This window comes from Diceros bicornis, chromosome 9 (genome assembly GCF_020826845.1).
Source record: "Diceros bicornis minor isolate mBicDic1 chromosome 9, mDicBic1.mat.cur, whole genome shotgun sequence".
NCBI lineage: Eukaryota > Metazoa > Chordata > Mammalia > Perissodactyla > Rhinocerotidae > Diceros > Diceros bicornis.
This window is the reverse complement of record NC_080748.1, coordinates 8287464-8304843: the sequence shown is the minus strand read 5'-3', so window position 1 is coordinate 8304843 and position 17380 is coordinate 8287464. Positions and strand designations below refer to the sequence as shown.

The following is a 17380-nucleotide window of genomic DNA, read 5'->3' as shown; positions in this document are numbered from 1 at the left end:
TGCGTCGGTGCGCGCCCGGGATCCGAACCCGGGCCGCCAGCAGCGGAGCGCACGCACTTAACGGCTAAGCCACGGGGCCAGCCCTTTAATTTCCTGGTTAAAAAGATTTATAAAGAGGGCCAGCCCTGGGGCTTAGCGGTTAAGTGCACGTGCTCTGCTTGGGGCTTGGGGAGAACAAAAAAAAGGAGGATTGGCTTGGGGCTTGGGGAGAACAAAAAAAAGGAGGATTGGCAATAGATGTTAGCTCAGAGCCGGTCTTCCTCAGCAAAAAGAGGAGGATTAGCGTGGATGTTAGCTCAGGGCTGATCTTCCTCACAAAAAAAAAAAAAAGATTTATAAAGAGCTTTACCAGCTTAATTTATATGCCAATTCACTTTTGTTTTACATTTTATAAAGTTAAAATAGTTTCTTGAACTAAGAGTAGGGAAAATATTAAGGTACGGCTTGCATTAAGTATTTCCAAGATACATTTATAGAAGAAATATTTTATGTTTTAAAGAGAAAATATGGGGCCAGCCCGGTGGCATAGTGGTTAAGTTCGCATGCTCTGCTTTGGCGGCCCAAGGTTCACAGGTTCGGATCTGAGGGGCGGACCTATGCACTGCTTATCAAGCCACGCTGTGGCAGTGTCCCACATAGAAAAAATGGAGGAAGGTTGGCACAGATGTTAGCTTGGTGACAATCTTCCTCAAGCAAAAAGAGGAAGATTGGCAATACATGTTAGCTCAGGGCCTATTTTCCTCACAAAAAAAACCAAAACAATAAATAATTTAAAAAAATAAAGGGAAAATATAATTTTATAGTAGAAAATCACTTTCCTAATAATCACAGGTACTTTAGGACCTTCTTTGAACATTTTTTATTCAAATCTTGCTGATTAATATTGAGACAGATGGATCAAAGTGTCTTATAAATATCTACATTTGAACATTAATATTAAAAGCCATATTTTAAGTTATGAAATATTTATTTATAAAATTCTTAATTGTCGTATTAACTCAGATATATAATTTGTGTAATCTGAGTACTCAAATTACTAAACTTTGGTAGATAAATTGATTACCTTTTAAAATGAAATATCTATATTGATAGTTAAAAGTGAGCAATTGAGTATAACTATTAACATGTCAGTATTTACTTTCCTATGTTATTAAATTTTCTTTTTCACTGAATATATAAAAAATATCTACAAAATTAGATACAACTATTAAAATAATGGAACATAAACAGTCATTAAATTGAGCTTTCTACCACAGGAAAGTTTAGCTGCTAACAATACTACCATTTTAAAAATTGTTTATCAGTACCATCAAACAATAAATAGAACACTGTTTTATGATTGAAAATGATAAATTTCAATAGTTTTAAAGAAACCACTCTGAAAATAATTGATGGCACTTTCATGGTTTTTAGAGCTTTCTGTATATTTTATATTTCTTTTTCCTAATAGCATCATTTTTAAGTGATGGCTGGGGATGCTGCTACATCCTACAATGCATCGGGCAGCCCTCACAGTGAGAATTATCAGGCCCCAAATTGTACGTTGACACACCTGAGGTCTGCAAAAGAAGTGGCATTATCTTTATTCATTCAGTCAGTAACTGACTGAATGCTAAGAATACAGAGTTAAGTAAGACCTGGTTTCTGCCGCCAGCCCGGTGGCGTAGTGGTTAGGTTCACGTGCTTCACTTCGGTGGCCTAGGGTTCATGGGTTCAGATCCCGGGCGTGGACCTACACACTGCTTATCAAGCCATGCTGTGGCGGCGTCCCATATAAAGTGGAGGAAGACGGGCACGGATGTTAGCCCAGGGCCAATCTTCCTCAGCAAAAAGAGGAGGATTGGCAACGGATGTTAGCTCAGGGCTAATCTTCCTCGCAAAAAAAAATAATAATAATAAGACCTGGTTTCTGCCTTCAAAGAACGTTCAACCTTTTCAGAGTTTAGTGGAGAAAGCAGACAGCGAGACCAGAATTAGAGAGCAGTGTGGTAAGTGCTAAAACAGAGCCCACAGAGAAAGGGCATCTGAATTGGATACAAAGGAGCGTTCCTCTAGGGAACAGTTGATTTGAATTAATGAAATTTAATTAGGCGAAGCACATATTTATCAGTCAGAAAAAGAGAAGCATCTCCAGGTATTTCAGACAAAGAGAATCTAATATAGGGATTATTTTTACACAGTTGAGAAACAAAAGAGAAGACGGTGAAGAATTCAGATGAACCATAGCAGGAGGATGCTACCCTCCTAGGCTAGAGGGGTAAGGGAAGGGGTAGTACTGCTTGAGCCAGGCGCTGGTGCCACCAGCCAGGAGCTGGGACCCAGGAGTGGGGAGCTGCCCAGCAGGAGCTGGAGCCAAAGAGGAGACCCAGCAGCTTCTGGAAGTGCCACAGGAGCCCCAACAGAGAGGAACACCCTGTCCCCCTACATACATCATTTCCCACTGGCCAGAAGCCATTTGTCACAGGATGCTGGGAATTGTGGTTCCCTGCAATACAGAGAGACAAAAACGGCCGGAGGACGACTCTGAGAGCAAGCAAGGGAATACCCAAAAGCACAGCTGTGTGAGAAAGGGGCACTATAAGTAGTTCAGTATTGGCTGGAGTGAAAGGTGCTGTGTGCTCGGCTGAGATTCAACATCTTCTCGAGGTCCAAACGCAGCCAGTGACACTATATGAAGTGACACGACTCCATTTGCACTTTGGGAAGGACGTGTGGCTAGGTTGGAGGTGAGTCAGACCAGAAGAGAGGAGACTTGTCAGGAAGCTAATGCAGTCGTCCTGGTGGAAGGTACTATATAGCTGGAAAAAAGGCCGTGGCAGCTACACTGAGCAAGGGTTGCCGAGATATGCAGAATCTCTTAGACTTGGTGACCTGTGAGACCTGGAAGGAAAGGAAGAGGTCTAGGATGACCCCCAGGTTCTAGCCAGTAGGTGGCAGTGCTCAAGGATGGGTAAGTCTCTCAGACCCACCCGGCCCCCGTGTCCTAATCTTTACAGTTAGGGGTAAGATGCTCCCTAAGGTAATATTCTACAGTGCTGTGATTCAATGATCTATACTTTCACTCCTTTAACATTTTAGATTTCAATATGTTTTCTTCCAGTGTCACATCTTCTATAATTTACGCAAATGTATTACAAAAACCTTCTTGTTTGTACATTTAACCTGGTATATATTCCTGAATTTCAAAATCAAGTATAAGTTCTTATTTAAAAATTACTGGTCATAGTTTTCAGAGAGTTCTCATTATGACTAAAAAGGAATGTTCTATTCTAAAGTTCATACACCACAGAATCCAGCTTGTAGACAATGGATTGCACAATATTCCCTCTAAAATTCTTTCTTGTAGTTCTGTTCATAAATATCCCTGGCAGAGCTCCCACAATTACAAGACTTGCTACAAAACCACTGATTGAATTGCAACCCTTGTTAGTTAATAGAGGTCAAAGTATTAGTTCTAAATAATGCAACTCGGTATGTTTCTCGGAAATTCCAGGAAAAGCTTTTTTCCGTGATTTTCAGTTTCATTCCAAGCAGCACACAACAATCACGTTGTTCAGCTGTGTGAAGGAAATAGAAAGTCAGTGGTCTTTTAAAAGCATGTTGCCCCAATTAGAAACTCAGATTTTCTGCATATATTTTACTGGATCTCTATCCTAAAACTTAGAAAAGTTTTAAGTAAATACTTAGACTTTTTAGTGTTGTAAAAATTTAAACATCTGCACATTGGAAAAATAATGGTAGTATATAAAGATGAATTGTTACTTTGGTACAGATATTGACAAGGCAGATAACTGGTACAATTTCACCTCAAGATAAACTTAAAAAATCTGTGTGTGTGAAGCACACAGTTCATACTCACAAATAATTCAGTCTTGTTCTGAAGGCAGCCATATAAACCTATCATTATAATATTGGTAAAGCAATTTGGTGAAATGCCTGTAACTCACGTAAGGGGTTCAATTCATTTTAGGGGATCAGGAAGGAATTCCCAAAGGTAATACCTGCAGATGGCCTCAAAGTGTGAGACTAAGGGGAGGTAGGCTTTTCTAAACCTGTTTTCACCTTAATTTCTACTACTACATTACACTGAGCCATCCTTCCAACTATATTGTTCTACCTAGTGTAGGGTGACCAGTCCTCCCAGTTTGCCAAGACCTTCTCCAGTTCCAGCCTTAAGAGTCCACATCCTGGAAAACACCTCACCCCTGGGCCAACTGGGGCAGGTGGTCACCCTAATTTACTGCCTTGCAATCATACTTATGTGCCTGACTCTTCCTTTGCTCATGCCAGTTTCCCATCTAGAATGGGCCATGACCTTGTCACTACCTTGAATTCATCATGGGGCCTACACAGATCCTTGTCCCCTGCAGAGGCTCATGAACTGATTAGTTGGTTGATATATTCATAAATGTCAGCACCTCTTATTTTATAGATGGCACTAAAGCACAGATTACTGAAATGACTTTACTCAAGATTAATGTGACAGTACTAAGTTTAGAACCTAGGCCTGGCCCCATGTCTTCCATACAACATTCTCAAACTACTCAACATTAAATCAAGCACTTCCCTGTACTCCTTGAGCCCTTAGGATCAGCTTGACTGCTCCATCCTTGGTTATAAAAGGTCTTAGAGTGCCCTCTAGTTGTGGTGTCAGTAAGCTGTCTTTGTCCAGATCACGCCTGCTCTTTTGTATCCAGTGCAGGTCACAACAAGAGCATTATTATTACATAATATGCAGTCAGTTGGTGCCTGTGACTAGACTTGACTGTTTGATAAACTATCTGCTTCGTTTCAAAAATGTGAGAAGCTGAAACAATCACTATCCCCTGTCCCTCTCAGAGTAGTTGAGGGTGGACAGGTGATACTGAATATTGGACTCATTTTGCAACTGGTTATAGATTTCACATCCAGCTTCAGGGCTGGGACAATTCAAGATTCTGCTTATGTGGCTCATTGACATGCAACCCACAGCTCTCAGTTCCCCTAATTTCTCTATTAGAACATTAAAATACAGAGGGCATGTGGTAGCCTCATTAATCTTCTGATTAATGGAATTGGGTGATTGGACGTCAGAAAGGCCCCAGGGTGTCTAACTCTATGTAGCCTCCCTGGTCCCAGATGGAATCAATCCTTTAACTCTGACTCTCCATGGGAATCCCTACTCAGTGATGATGTAAGGGAAAATAAAAATGAACCATCAGAGAATTTGGAGAGTAGAATCAGATGAGACCTCTTTGCATGAGGTCACATTTTCTTCTGCGCTTGAGAGGGCTGAGCTAAATTGGGACCTAACCTCAAGGTCTTGATATAACTCTCTCCTTCTCCTCCTCTTCTGCCTTTAATATTGCTTTTGGAGGTAATGGCCTTGACTGGCCTCGGGAGGATTTCTGGGATTTTACCTCAGTCAGGGTGTGTCATGAACTTGGAGTCAGAGGCCTGGATTCCTGTGCCAGCTCTGCCTCTCTCCTCGTTCGTTAGTGTGAAGCAGTGGAGAAGAGCATAGGCTTCAGAGGGGGCAGACCCCCAGACAAGTTACCTACCCTGTCCAAGTGCCCATTTAATTATCTATAAAATGAAGTCATTGTATTGACCTTGTAGTTTTGTATGAGTACTCAGTGGCATGTGTTTTTATAGGACTTAGAACGGGGGCCTGACATGTAGTAAGCACTTAATAAATGGTAGCCTTTTATGGTTATCACCACAATCCTTCCTCCCTTCCTTCATTCACTAATCATGTATTGAGAACAGGGGGTCTGTGACATTTAAGCTGGCCCTTGGGAAAGGTTAAGGAGAGCAACATTTTCACTTGGGAGAAAGAGCATGGACACAGGTGTGTGGTGGGCTTCAGGGCATGTGGGAGGAAGGAGGAAGGTGCAGTATTTGTTTAATTTTAATTTTCGTGTCTGAATTTCTGGTACTCCAGTATCATCCTCGTCTCTCCCCATTCCCTGGCCGTTAGAATCCTGTTGACAGACGCCCCTCAGTAATGTCGTTTCATTCACAAAGTCCGACCTCATGCCGTGTCTCTGTAGCACTTTGCAGCTGTCTCATTAGAGTTTTGGGGTATTTTGTAGACAATAAGCAGCCCAGAGCATCTTGGTCTCCATCATAACTCCTTGTACAAGTTCTTGCTTATGCTAAGCACTCAGTTTGCCTATTAGCTGTGCTAAATTTAGCTTAGGCTGACATTTCATTGTGATACATTTTGAAATAGTTGTTGGTTGGGTGTAGGTTTTTTTTTTTTTCCTTTGTATTTGGTAATTAAAATTTTCTTGTTTCAAATAAAGAGAAGACACAGTCTTGAATGATGCCTTTGCTTTTTCATTCCAGCAGGTTTTCAAAAGTTTTACTTAAGCTTCAGTGGACTCAAGAGTTTACTATGAATGCACAACCAATAATCATCTTTTTTTTTTTAAGGAATGTATATTTGTATTCCCTCCTTTAATTTGTTGTGAAATGAATTAGAGAAAAAGGTCAATTTTTAACTTCACTTAAAATAGTTTTTATTTGATCAGCCCTGTCATGGGGCATGCTTTTTTTTTTCTATTAGCAATTCTTAAACAAAATAACTAGCCCCTGCTTGTAGAGGCTCTTCTGTGGGGGCAAATGGCTAAATCCCTGCTTTGTCTTCTGCTGCAGGCGTTGGGGACAACCGAGGAGCCTGATGGGCACAGCACGTGTGACAGCCAGGCCCGTGGCGGCCTCGGAGGTGAAGGGCTGCATGTGGGGCCGGGGGACACAGATGCGCACGTGGGTCTAAACACCCCTGCCCTGTGGCATCGGGCTCCCAGCCCTGAGAACATGACAACAGCCCAGAACGGCCATGGGCGAGTTGCTGCAGTCCCCTCTTCGGTCTCTGATTCTAAAGACCCCAAAATGGTGACTTACCCAGCGTATCAGAATGGGGGCTGCAGCAGCAGCCGCAGCAGCGATGCGGAAGCCCAGGAGGCCAGACTCAGCCCTGCCAAGCTCGTGCGCCTCTTCTCCGTGAGTCGGAGGAGGACGGGCGCCAACCCCGAGAGGCCCCGCTCCATGGTCCTGATGGGAAGTTCCTCCACCTGGAACGCCCTTGCCTCCTTTCGGAAAATGGGATCTTTTAAAAAATTGAAGTCTTCAGTCCTTCAAGGAATTCAGAACCGAGAGGGGTCAGAGGCGGCAAAGGAAGATGCCTCAGAACGTGACCTGGGAAAAGCCATCGCAAACGGTGCTGCCGTCGGAATCCAAGCGAGCAGGTGCCCTTCCTCGGGACGGGCGAGCGCCGCCCACAAGCCGGGGCCGGGGGCCGCGTCGGACTGCTCCGACCCCGAGGAGGCCGACGACGCCTTCCAGAGGAGCACCCACCGGTCCCGCAGCATCCGCCGCGCCTACGGCCTGGGCCGCATCAGCCTCCTGGACGCGGAGCAGCAGCAGGGGGCACACGTCCGGCCCCTGTCCCCAGTCACCCGGGAGCCCACGATGTGTGAGATTCTAGTGAAAGACTCTGAGAATAACAGCATCGTCTATAGGAGAAGCAAGAGCACGGACAACCTCAACTTTCTGAAGAAAAGCTCCTTCAAACGGAAGTCCACCTCTAATCTCGTGGACCTCAGGGTGGCGCCTGAAAAGCAAGCGCCCCAAAGGACGCTAAGCAGCTCCTCTGCTGACTCCGAAAAGTGCGGTGGGTCAGAGAGAAGGACGAAACGCTGGAAGAGTCCCATCAAGGCCAAGGACTGGGACCGAGTCCTGGACGCGGCCTGCAGGAGGGAGGGCCGCAGGGGCGAGGCGCCGTGGGCCGGCGAGGCTGACCCGCGCCTGCGGCCGCGCAGCAGGCTGCACGACGACTACTCCCGCCGCGAGTCCTCCAGCGCCGAGCGCCAGCGCAGCCGGGGCGCCGCCCCTGCCCAGGGTCCCCACGTGGACGTGGAGAATGCCGTGTTTCCTCTTGAAGCCCAAGGCTCCCGGACGTCGGGAAGTGTCGGCCCCGGGGCTGGCAGCCCCTCGCCGAGCTCCGTTGCCCAGGAAGTGTGGAGCAAAGACTCCGATGAACCACCGCTTGGCAGCCGGTTGACATTCGTACCCGAGCAGCCTCTCACTCCTCTACGGCCCACCACCCCCAAGCCCCCTAGCCCTCAGAGCCCAGGCGCAGGAAATGCCAAGTGTCCGAACAATCGCAGTGCGCTGTCCCTGAGTTCAGTGGACAGTGAAGAAAGGGCAGAGGGTCCTGCTCAGAAGGAGCAAGGTCCTCTGTTCTTCCAGGTTTCGGTGCCAGCCGCGTGTGACAAAAGCAGTGAGGACCGCAGTGCCGGCAGCCTCCCTCAGCTGAGCCGTGCTGGGACCGCAGGTCCAGAAGAAAAGGAGGAGGAGGTAAGGGCAGAGCAGGGACCTCCTGTCAGTGACCTGGTGCTGTGTGAAACATTCGCATGACCCATTACGTTCTTTCTCTTTGTATTTTAAACTGTTTCCATATCCTTTCCAACAGAGTACATTTACATGAGATTTTTTTGTGTTGAGACCATTACATTTCTAAGTCTGTTTTATTTCCTAGGAATGAATTAGCAACATGCAGTTTGATACCTGTCAACCCCTGAGTGATGATGCTTCAAAAAAATTTTTATGACAGTTATTGTACTTATTTTTAGAGTAGAACATAAGTATCTCATGAATTGAATCAATAACTGTTAAGGCTACAAGAGCAATGTTCTTTTCATATCATGTCAAGCATCCACACAACTTTAGCGTATAATTTTCACTTCATAAATGCATTCAGTAACACTGCCTTACAGAGCTGAAAGATGAGGCAGCGCATCCATGTGTATATATTCAAATTATTCTTCGCATATATTCCTAGACTATTTTACAGGTATAAATTGGTGCTTACCATAGAGAATAATCCCCCAGCGGCTGTTCCTTCCCACTGATCCCTGGAGAGGACCTTGATTTTGTCTTAATGCCTACAGATGAATATTTGCTATTTACACAGCAACTTTTGTCAATTCAGAAGCCAGGACAGCCTCTGGACTGTCCATTTTTGACCTTTGCTGTAAGAGAGACTTAGAAAGTGAAACCTATTGCAGGTTGTCTTGAGGAGATGTAAATCATCCTCTAGGATCCCTGAACGGCCAGAGCAGTGAACTGTTTGTGGATCTAGGTGTGTATGGAGACCTCAAGGCCGGTCTGTCTTCCAGAGGTCTTCTATATTGGTGACCGTTTTCTCATTTGCGTATTTCCAAAGAAGCCTTGTGGAACAGCTGTAAGGACACAGGACTAGTTGCCAGCCTTGGGAAGAAGTTCCAATTCTGCCGGCTCTCATTTGTTTAATTGGCCAAGGCCTGAACCAGTCTAGGCTTCACTCCTTCCTGGATGTTGAAATGAAGCTTAATTGCTTCCACCAAATACCCCAACCTGCCCCGCTGATGGTTTGGGAACCAACCAAGGAAAACGGATTTGCATAGGTCTAGAGGGCTCTTTATGTTAGAGGTGGGGATTTTATTTTAATAAAATTAGTGAAAAAAATGATTAAAATATTTTATTCCTCTGTGCATATTAAGTGAACATATGCAAGAGTTAGTTTCTAACTTAGTTACTTCCCAGGTTAATTTTGACCATTATGTAGGTTTCATGTATGTTTGCTATTCTTGGTTATGTATAATTTAATTTCTGTCCGCAAGGGATCATGAAAGATAGAAAGCAGAAGGACACAAATTATTAAAAGTGCACCCATGTTGATAATTCTACAAATTTGCCTCAAGACATCACATTTTTTTTAAAAGGGAAGTATTTTCTTTCTTTTTTTTGAGGAAGATGGGCCCTGAGCTAAAATCCATTGCCAATCTTCCTCCCTTTTTTCCTTTTTTCTCCCGAAAGCCCCAATACATGGTTGTATGTCATAGTTGTACATCTTTCTAGATGCTCTGTGTGGGATGCCACCTCAGCATGGCTTGATGAGTGGCGCATAGGTCTGTGCCCAGGATCCAAGCCAGCAAACCCCGGGCTGCCCAAGCGGAATGCGCAAACTTAACCACGATGCCACCAGGCCAGCCCCAAGACATCACATTTTTAAGTTGCATTCATTTCCTCAATATTCTGATGTAACACATCAACCTTCCTCTTGTTTTTTTAAAGTATATGTCAAAAAAAAAAGTATAATGATGGTTTTGCCCAATTTGCATTTTATATATTGGTAATCTTCAATGTTAATTGCAGAGAAGTGCTTGTAAAATTAACCTGAAACCTCTTTTATTTTGACATTCAGAAATGAAATACAAAATGAAACAAAACAAACAAACAAAAAACCTTGCAGGGGCTGGCCCAGTGGTGCAAGCAGTTAAGTGTGTGCGTTCCACTGCGGTGGCCTGGGGTTCGCCGGTTCAGATCCTGGGCGCGCACCAACGCACTGCTTGTCAAACCATGCTGTGGCGGCATCCCATATAAAGTGGAGGAAGATGGGCATGGATGTTAGCCCAGGGCCAGTCTTCCTCAGCAAAAAAAAAAACAGGATTGGCAGATGTTAGCTCAGGGCCCATCTTCCTCACAAAAACAAAAACAAACAAAAAAAAACCTTGCAAAATGCAAGAATTCCAACTTTCATAGGTCCAAAGCAGTTTTTGTCTATTATATAGTATTACACAAAATTAAATTTCAGTCTTTACTGTATTGTAATGTACAGTATATTTTTTGATTCGTTGATAGTACGGTTCTACTTATATGTTTAAAGCTAGTTTAAGCTGTGGTTATTGTTGAATATAAAAAGGTTGATGTAGAAAAAAGTTGAAATCTGTATATGTTATGATATTTAAAATAAATATAATGCAATTTTCAATAACGGAGAATAATTTTTTTAGATTTAGAATCGTTTATTTGTAACATACCACTCTAAAAGTGACAAAATAATCTTTGAAAAACTGCAACAGTTTAACAAGATTGTGTATTACAGTGAAGAAGAGTTGGGAAAATGCCAAGCTACCTTGATTTACACAGCACTGTAGAAAAATCACCTCATTAATGATACACTGCTGCCACCTAGTGGTAAACTTTGTTGTAAGAACAACCGTCTGTTGAATGGTGGAGCCTCTAAAATTGTTACTGAGTTTAAAATGCAGTTTAGGGCCTGGCCGGTGGTGTAGGGTTAAGTTCGCCCGCTCTACTTTGACAGCCCGGAGTTCGCAGGTTCAGATCATCCTGTGTGCAGACCTACATAGCGCTCATCAAACCATGCTGAGGCAGCATCCCACATACAAAATAGAGGAAGATTGGCACAGATGTTAGCTCAGGGCCAATCTTCCTCACCCAACACAAAAAGAATAACTGAAAATGCAGTTTAGCATTTACGCTTGTCGACAGTGCTATCTGTTCCCTTATAAATGTATAGGTACAGGGATTTAAAGTGTTACTGCTTGTTTTCCCACCAAGTCACACAATAACTCCTTTGGCTGAATTAGGTCACTAGGAAAGGGACCCTGTCCTTAGTCATGCAGTGTAGACTGCATAGTGTCGAAATATGCCTTAGATGGGGCTCTTTTAAATGATGAGAATCCATTGTAACTCCTTTACAGTGAGCTTTATTCTTTGGGTAAATGTTTCTAGTCTGGTTGGGTTCCTGGCTCTGCCGATTAAAAGACACCTACCACTGGGCACACTGTTGACGTTCACTTGGCCTCAGTCTTCTCAAGGGAAGACAGTGGAATAGCTTTGTCTGCCTTGGACGTTTCTAAGAACCAAGGAAATTATTGGTTAATAATATTGAACACTTAGCCTGGTGTTTAACTCTGGCTGTCACTGTGGGATGTTCACTGTCCATTTAGATGATTTTTCCATCCTAGATTGACCTGGCATCCTAAGACTTAGGCTGATTTTCCCAAAACTGGTTTTTGACGTGCCACAGTGTTACAGTCTTGTGGAGGATTGCGAAATCTATATGTTCATTCAGTAATGCACCAAAGCAACTTTGTTGAGCACCTACCAGGTGTAAGACGCTCAGTTAGGGGTAGCTCTATAAGGAATAATGGGTGATGTACAGAGGTTATAGATGAGTTAGCATGTATCTAAATCATAATCGAGCTATGCAGAAAGGATTAAATCCCACAAAAGAGGTAAAACCATCACGCTGTGGGATTTCAGAAGAGTTGTAGTTCTTACTCATGTATCCAGTCAAGGAAGGCTGGATAAGGGTGATTGAGTCTGCTGTGAAGAAGATGAGATTTCTACAGGTAGTTATAGAGAGGAAAGCAGAGTATTTCGGTGGTCAGATGTACAGAGGTGCTATGTGATTTGAGAGAACAGAAAGTAACATAGTTTAGTTTGGTGCGGGGGGGATGATCCAAGTTAAGATGAAGTCATTAAGCCCAGACCATGGACACTCCTGAATTCCAGAGTAAAGAATCTATACATTACTTGGTAAGCATGCAGAGTCATGGATATTTTTGAATAGAGAAGAGCCAGGTTCAGAACTGGGTTTTAGAGAAGTTAATCCACCATTGGTAAAGAAGAGAATTGGAAAGAAAGGTGACCAGAGGGAAAGCTATCAGAAATTTATTACCAAAGAGAGCTGAGAGGTAATAAGGCTCTGAAATGTGGGGGTGGAAATAGAATATGTAAGGAAGGAACAGGAGTGAATGAAACACATTATAAACGCGCCTTATCATTTGTTTATTGCCTGCCTGCTATATGTCAGACATACACAAGAAAGAATTTAAAAAAAAAAACTTATTCTCATGGATTCACAGTCCAACTGGTAGACTGGAATGTTTACAAATAATTATGATATAGTGTGATAAGTGTTTCTAATGAGGAATGTACCCAATTCCTCATTCCTCATGGGAGCACCAAAGACAGAATTGTTAACTCTGGGTGAAGGGTGGCATAATTGGGGAGGGACAATTGACTAGGGTCTTGAAGAAGAGTAGGATGGGGGACACATGGGGCAGCAGTCGAGGAGGAGCGGCAGGGCCTTCCAGGCCCACTGGAAGAGCAGGGGAGGAGGCAAGTACTGTGGACAGAGTCAGCCAGAGGAGTTCTCCGAGCTTCATTTTCCTCCCTTGTAAACTGCGCATAGTAAGAGTACCTACCCACCACATAGGGTTGTTGTGAAGGTTAATGAGGGAGTGCGTGTAGAGCACTTAGCACCAAGCTTTGCGTAGAGTAAGTGTCCACAAAGGCTAATCTGTTGTGCTCAGGGAACTGGAAATTGCTCACCATAACTTCTGTGCAGGGTGGTTGGGTGGAGAACTGGGAGATTAGGTTGGAGAGATAGGTCTGCACGTAATTAGGAAGGTCCTTGCTAGGACCTACAGAGTTTGGACTTTGCCCTGCAGGCGTAGAAAGCCGGAGAGGTGTTCTGCCAGGGGCTGCAGAGGGGGACGAGCTACATGGAGAGGCCTGGGATGGGGGTGGCCCTCGGGAGAGATGGTGTTCCTCAATAGTCTAGTCCAGAGGTGATGAGATCTATATACTAAGACTATGGAAATGGAGAGAAGAGAATGGGCTTCAAAATGATTTTGCAGTTTATATTTTTAATTAGCATTTGAATGTTTTGGGGGAGAGAGAAGTCAGATGACGGGGCGATTGGGAGGAAACTGTTGTGTTGGGATCAATAATCAAGCCACAAAAACAGTGGACTAGGGCTGAATTTAGGTCATTATCCTAGCCCTTCTGCTAACGTGACGGCACCTTGTGGGAATCGCTTTCCTTTTCTGAGCCTCGGTTTACTTGAACACTCGTTGCACTATACATTTTTATAAAGTGAAAACGATTTGAGTGCTTGACTGGGGGACATTAGTTCTGTAGAATACAAATTCTTGTTGCCCCCTGGGGTCGACTTGCCATGGCACTCCATGCATGGTTCTCCAGTCCCTGTTAAGTGGTGATTTTAGCTCTCTCGCCTCTCCACTGGCCCCATCCCTAGAATCACCATTTGCATTTTTGTTCCTGCCTCAGAAAGAGAAAAGAGGGGATTTTTGTGGCACCGGAAGGTACATTGTCACTAAAATGAAGCCTCCCTCCACCTTCTAGTACTGGAATAATCCAGCAGGTGAACAAGGGCTATGTTCGGGCCTATTTTCAATGTGAACTACAAATTCTGGAGTTTTATGATGATGAGGGACACTTCATACATAATGATAGCTCCAAGGTTCTGGTTTTTGTTTGATTTAATCAAAGATACAGATACATTACATAATTTTGACTCTTTGTAGATTGCTCAGACGTTACTCTTTAGGTTACTCAAATAGCTAGTTGAGAGATTTAAACAATTCTCCCGGAGGTTAGAAATTATCCACAGCTATTTCACAGAGCCATTCCTAGAACCAGAAAGATGAGGTTGCATATGTACAAGTAAATGTAGTGACCTTAAAAGTCTGCCCAAGATTTTTAAGGAGTTTTATTGAGGTATAATTTGCATAACGTAAAATTTTACCAATTATAAGTACACAGTTTGATGATTCTTAGGAATTCTATAGAGTTGTGTGGCTACCACCACAGTCAAGTTATAGAACACTTCCATTACCCCAAAAAGTTCCACCATGCCCTTTTGTGATTAATTCCTGCTCCCACTAAAGACCTAGACAACTACTGATCTGCTTTCTTCTTTATACTTTTTTTTAAGTGAGTAATTAAATGACTTTTAGTAAATTTATGGAGTTGTGCAGCCATCACCACTATCTAATTTTAAAGCATTTCCATCACCCCAGAAAGAAACCTCATGCCCATTGCAGTCACTCCCAGCTCCATCCCCAGCACCTGATCTACTTTTTGTGTCTAGAGATTTTACCTTTCTGGGCACTTCATAGAAATGGGATCATGTAATATATGTTTTTTTGTGTTTGGCTTCTTTGACCTAGCATATTGTTTCCAGGGTTCATCATGTTGTAGTCCATATCAGTACTTCATTTATTTTTACGGCCAAATAATGCTCAGTGTATGGATATCCCACATTTTGTTTATCCATTTATCAGTTGATAGCTATTTGAGTTGTTTCCAACTTTTCGGCTATTACGAGTAACGCTGCTATGAACACTTATGTACAAGTCTCGTGTGGACTTATGTTTCCATTCTCTTGAGTAGATAACTAGGAGTTTAATTTCTGGGTCATATGGTCATTATGTGTTTAACCGTTTGAAGAACTGCTGCGCTGTTTTCTAAAACGGTTGTCCTCTTGTCTATTCCCACCAGCAATGTGTGACGGTTCCAGTTTCTTTGCATCCTTGTCAGTACTTGGTATTGTCAGTGCTCTGGATTCTAGCATCCAAGTGGGTATATGGTGGTATCTCATTTTGATTTTAATTAGCATTTCCCTAATGACTAATGATGTTGAGCCTCTTTTCATGTGTTTGTTAGTCATTCATGTATCTTATTTGGTGAACTGTCTGTTCAACTCTTTTGCTCATAATTTTATTGCATTTTTTGTCTTATTGAACAATAAGATTTCTTTATATATTCTGGATACAAGTCCTTTATCAGATATATGATTTGCAAATATTTTCTCACAGTCTCATGATTGACTTTTTGTTTTCTTAATGGTATCTTTTGAAGAGCACAAGTTTCTAGTTTTGATGAAAATCCAATTACCAATTTTTTTCTTTTAGGGATTGTGCTTTTGGTGTTAGATCTAGGAAATCATTGCCTATCCCAAGATCACAAAGATTTTCTCCTATCTTGTCTTCCGGAAATTTTACAGTTTAGATCTTATGTTTAGGTATATGCTGCATGTTTAGTTGATTTTGTGTATACTGTGAGGAAGGTCTAGGTTCATTTTTTGTACATGGACATCCAGTTATCCCACCTCCCTTTGTGGAACTGCCCACAGTTTTTACACTACAGAGAATGTAAGTTCCCCCACACTGCACTGGGTTCTCCATTTTCTCTGACAAAGAAACTCTAGAATTTGAATCACAAGAATTGCAATTGCAGTTAGAAAGATTATTTTAAAATATGATATTATTTGTGCTTTTAAAAAATATTTTTCTAATGAATTTGACATTTTGTTACAGGGATATCTGCTATACTCTCCGTGTTTTATAATATTCCCTAAGTAGCAGTCCTGGGACGGACATTCATTCAACAGATATTTTCCCCCCATGACGTGCACTTTCTTGTGTTGTGAGAAGAATTAATGTGCTTTCTATTAGTCATCTTTGTGCTGGCTTATGTTTAGTTTCTCCTAGGGTGTTTTTGGATTATTTATTTATTTATTTTCCTTTTTGCAGGAGAATTCCTAAAGAGAAAAAAGATGTCTTGCAAAAATATTATTAAATCATAAAAATGCAGGTTGTGAGTCTAAATGTGAAAGTGGCTTTTTACTTTAACAATTGGGTCAATATTTTCTACCTCACTCTTTTGTTTTGTTTTGTTTTGTTTGTTTGTTTTGTGAGGAAGATTAGCCCTGAGCTAATATCTGTTGCCAATCCTCCTCTTTTTGCTGAGGAAGACTGGCCCTGGGCTAACATCCATGCCCATCTTCCTCTACTTTATATGGGACGCTGCCACAGCATGGCTTGTCAAGCGGTGCGTAGGTGCGCGCCCGGGATCTGAACCTGTGAACCGCAGGCCGCCAGCAGCGGAGCGAGCACGCTTAACCACTGCGCCATGGGGCCGGCCCCTCTACCTCACTCTTTTTTAAAGAAGTTACTGCTTGCTCTGAAAAGGTTTATGCTTGTCATTACATAAACATATATTATTTTCCCAGTGGAAAGTTTCAAAGTATTTCTGAATGGGTGCTCAATGTTTGACAGGCTAGGGAACTTTATAAAGTTAAAAGGCTGTTTCTAAAATTATTTCTAAAAATGTAAAATCTAAAGAAAACAAAAACATACACGTAATTCTTGAACTTGACAGTGGCTCATTTCTAGAACAGTTTCTCTCTAGTGAAGTGTCATCAGATGGGATTCTCTTGTTAAGAACAAGGTGAGGAGAGGGAGAACCGTACCTATGTACCTGAGCAAGAGCCTAGTTTTTATAGAAATTACCATAATACCATTTGTAATCAAGTATAAGTGATATACTGTATCATATTAATGCTATGCATTTTAATTTTTCTAAAGTATATGAAATACTTAAATGAAATAATATGAGCCAATATCATAGTGTATTTATCAAAGTTTTAATATTTTCTCCTATTTAATGCCTGTTTTAATTTGTGGATAACAAAGACATAATAAGACCTTACTGAAGTTATAAAATACAGAAAAATAGTGTCATTCTTTGGGAGAAATTTTACCTTGATGATTAAGAAGCTGATGACAGTATATATGTTCTTCCCCTGTTCTGTTTTTCTCATCTTCAGCTTTCTTGTAATAATTAAGATCAGAGAGCATCCGAGTTGGGAGTTACTCTCCAGTTGTCTTGGTGACGCGTGTTCATTTGGATGTATCTGCCATGATAATCGGAGGAATGCCGTAGGTTTAATTGG

At 42.4% G+C, this 17380-nt stretch overlaps 1 protein-coding gene across 5 annotated transcripts in view; it reads left to right on the top strand.

The window, feature by feature from the left end:
- Nucleotides 1-17380, top strand: part of SPATA13 (spermatogenesis associated 13) — a 350174-nt gene that overhangs the window by 267108 nt on the left and 65686 nt on the right. For 4 of the 5 annotated variants that reach the window (XM_058547860.1, XM_058547859.1, XM_058547862.1 and 1 more), the window contains one exon: nucleotides 6640-8343. In XM_058547860.1, coding sequence (XP_058403843.1) covers nucleotides 6640-8343 — 1704 coding nt within the window. Of the gene's footprint in view, nucleotides 1-6639; nucleotides 8344-17380 lie in introns of those variants that run through there. The other variant, XM_058547863.1, reaches the window with a different exon arrangement.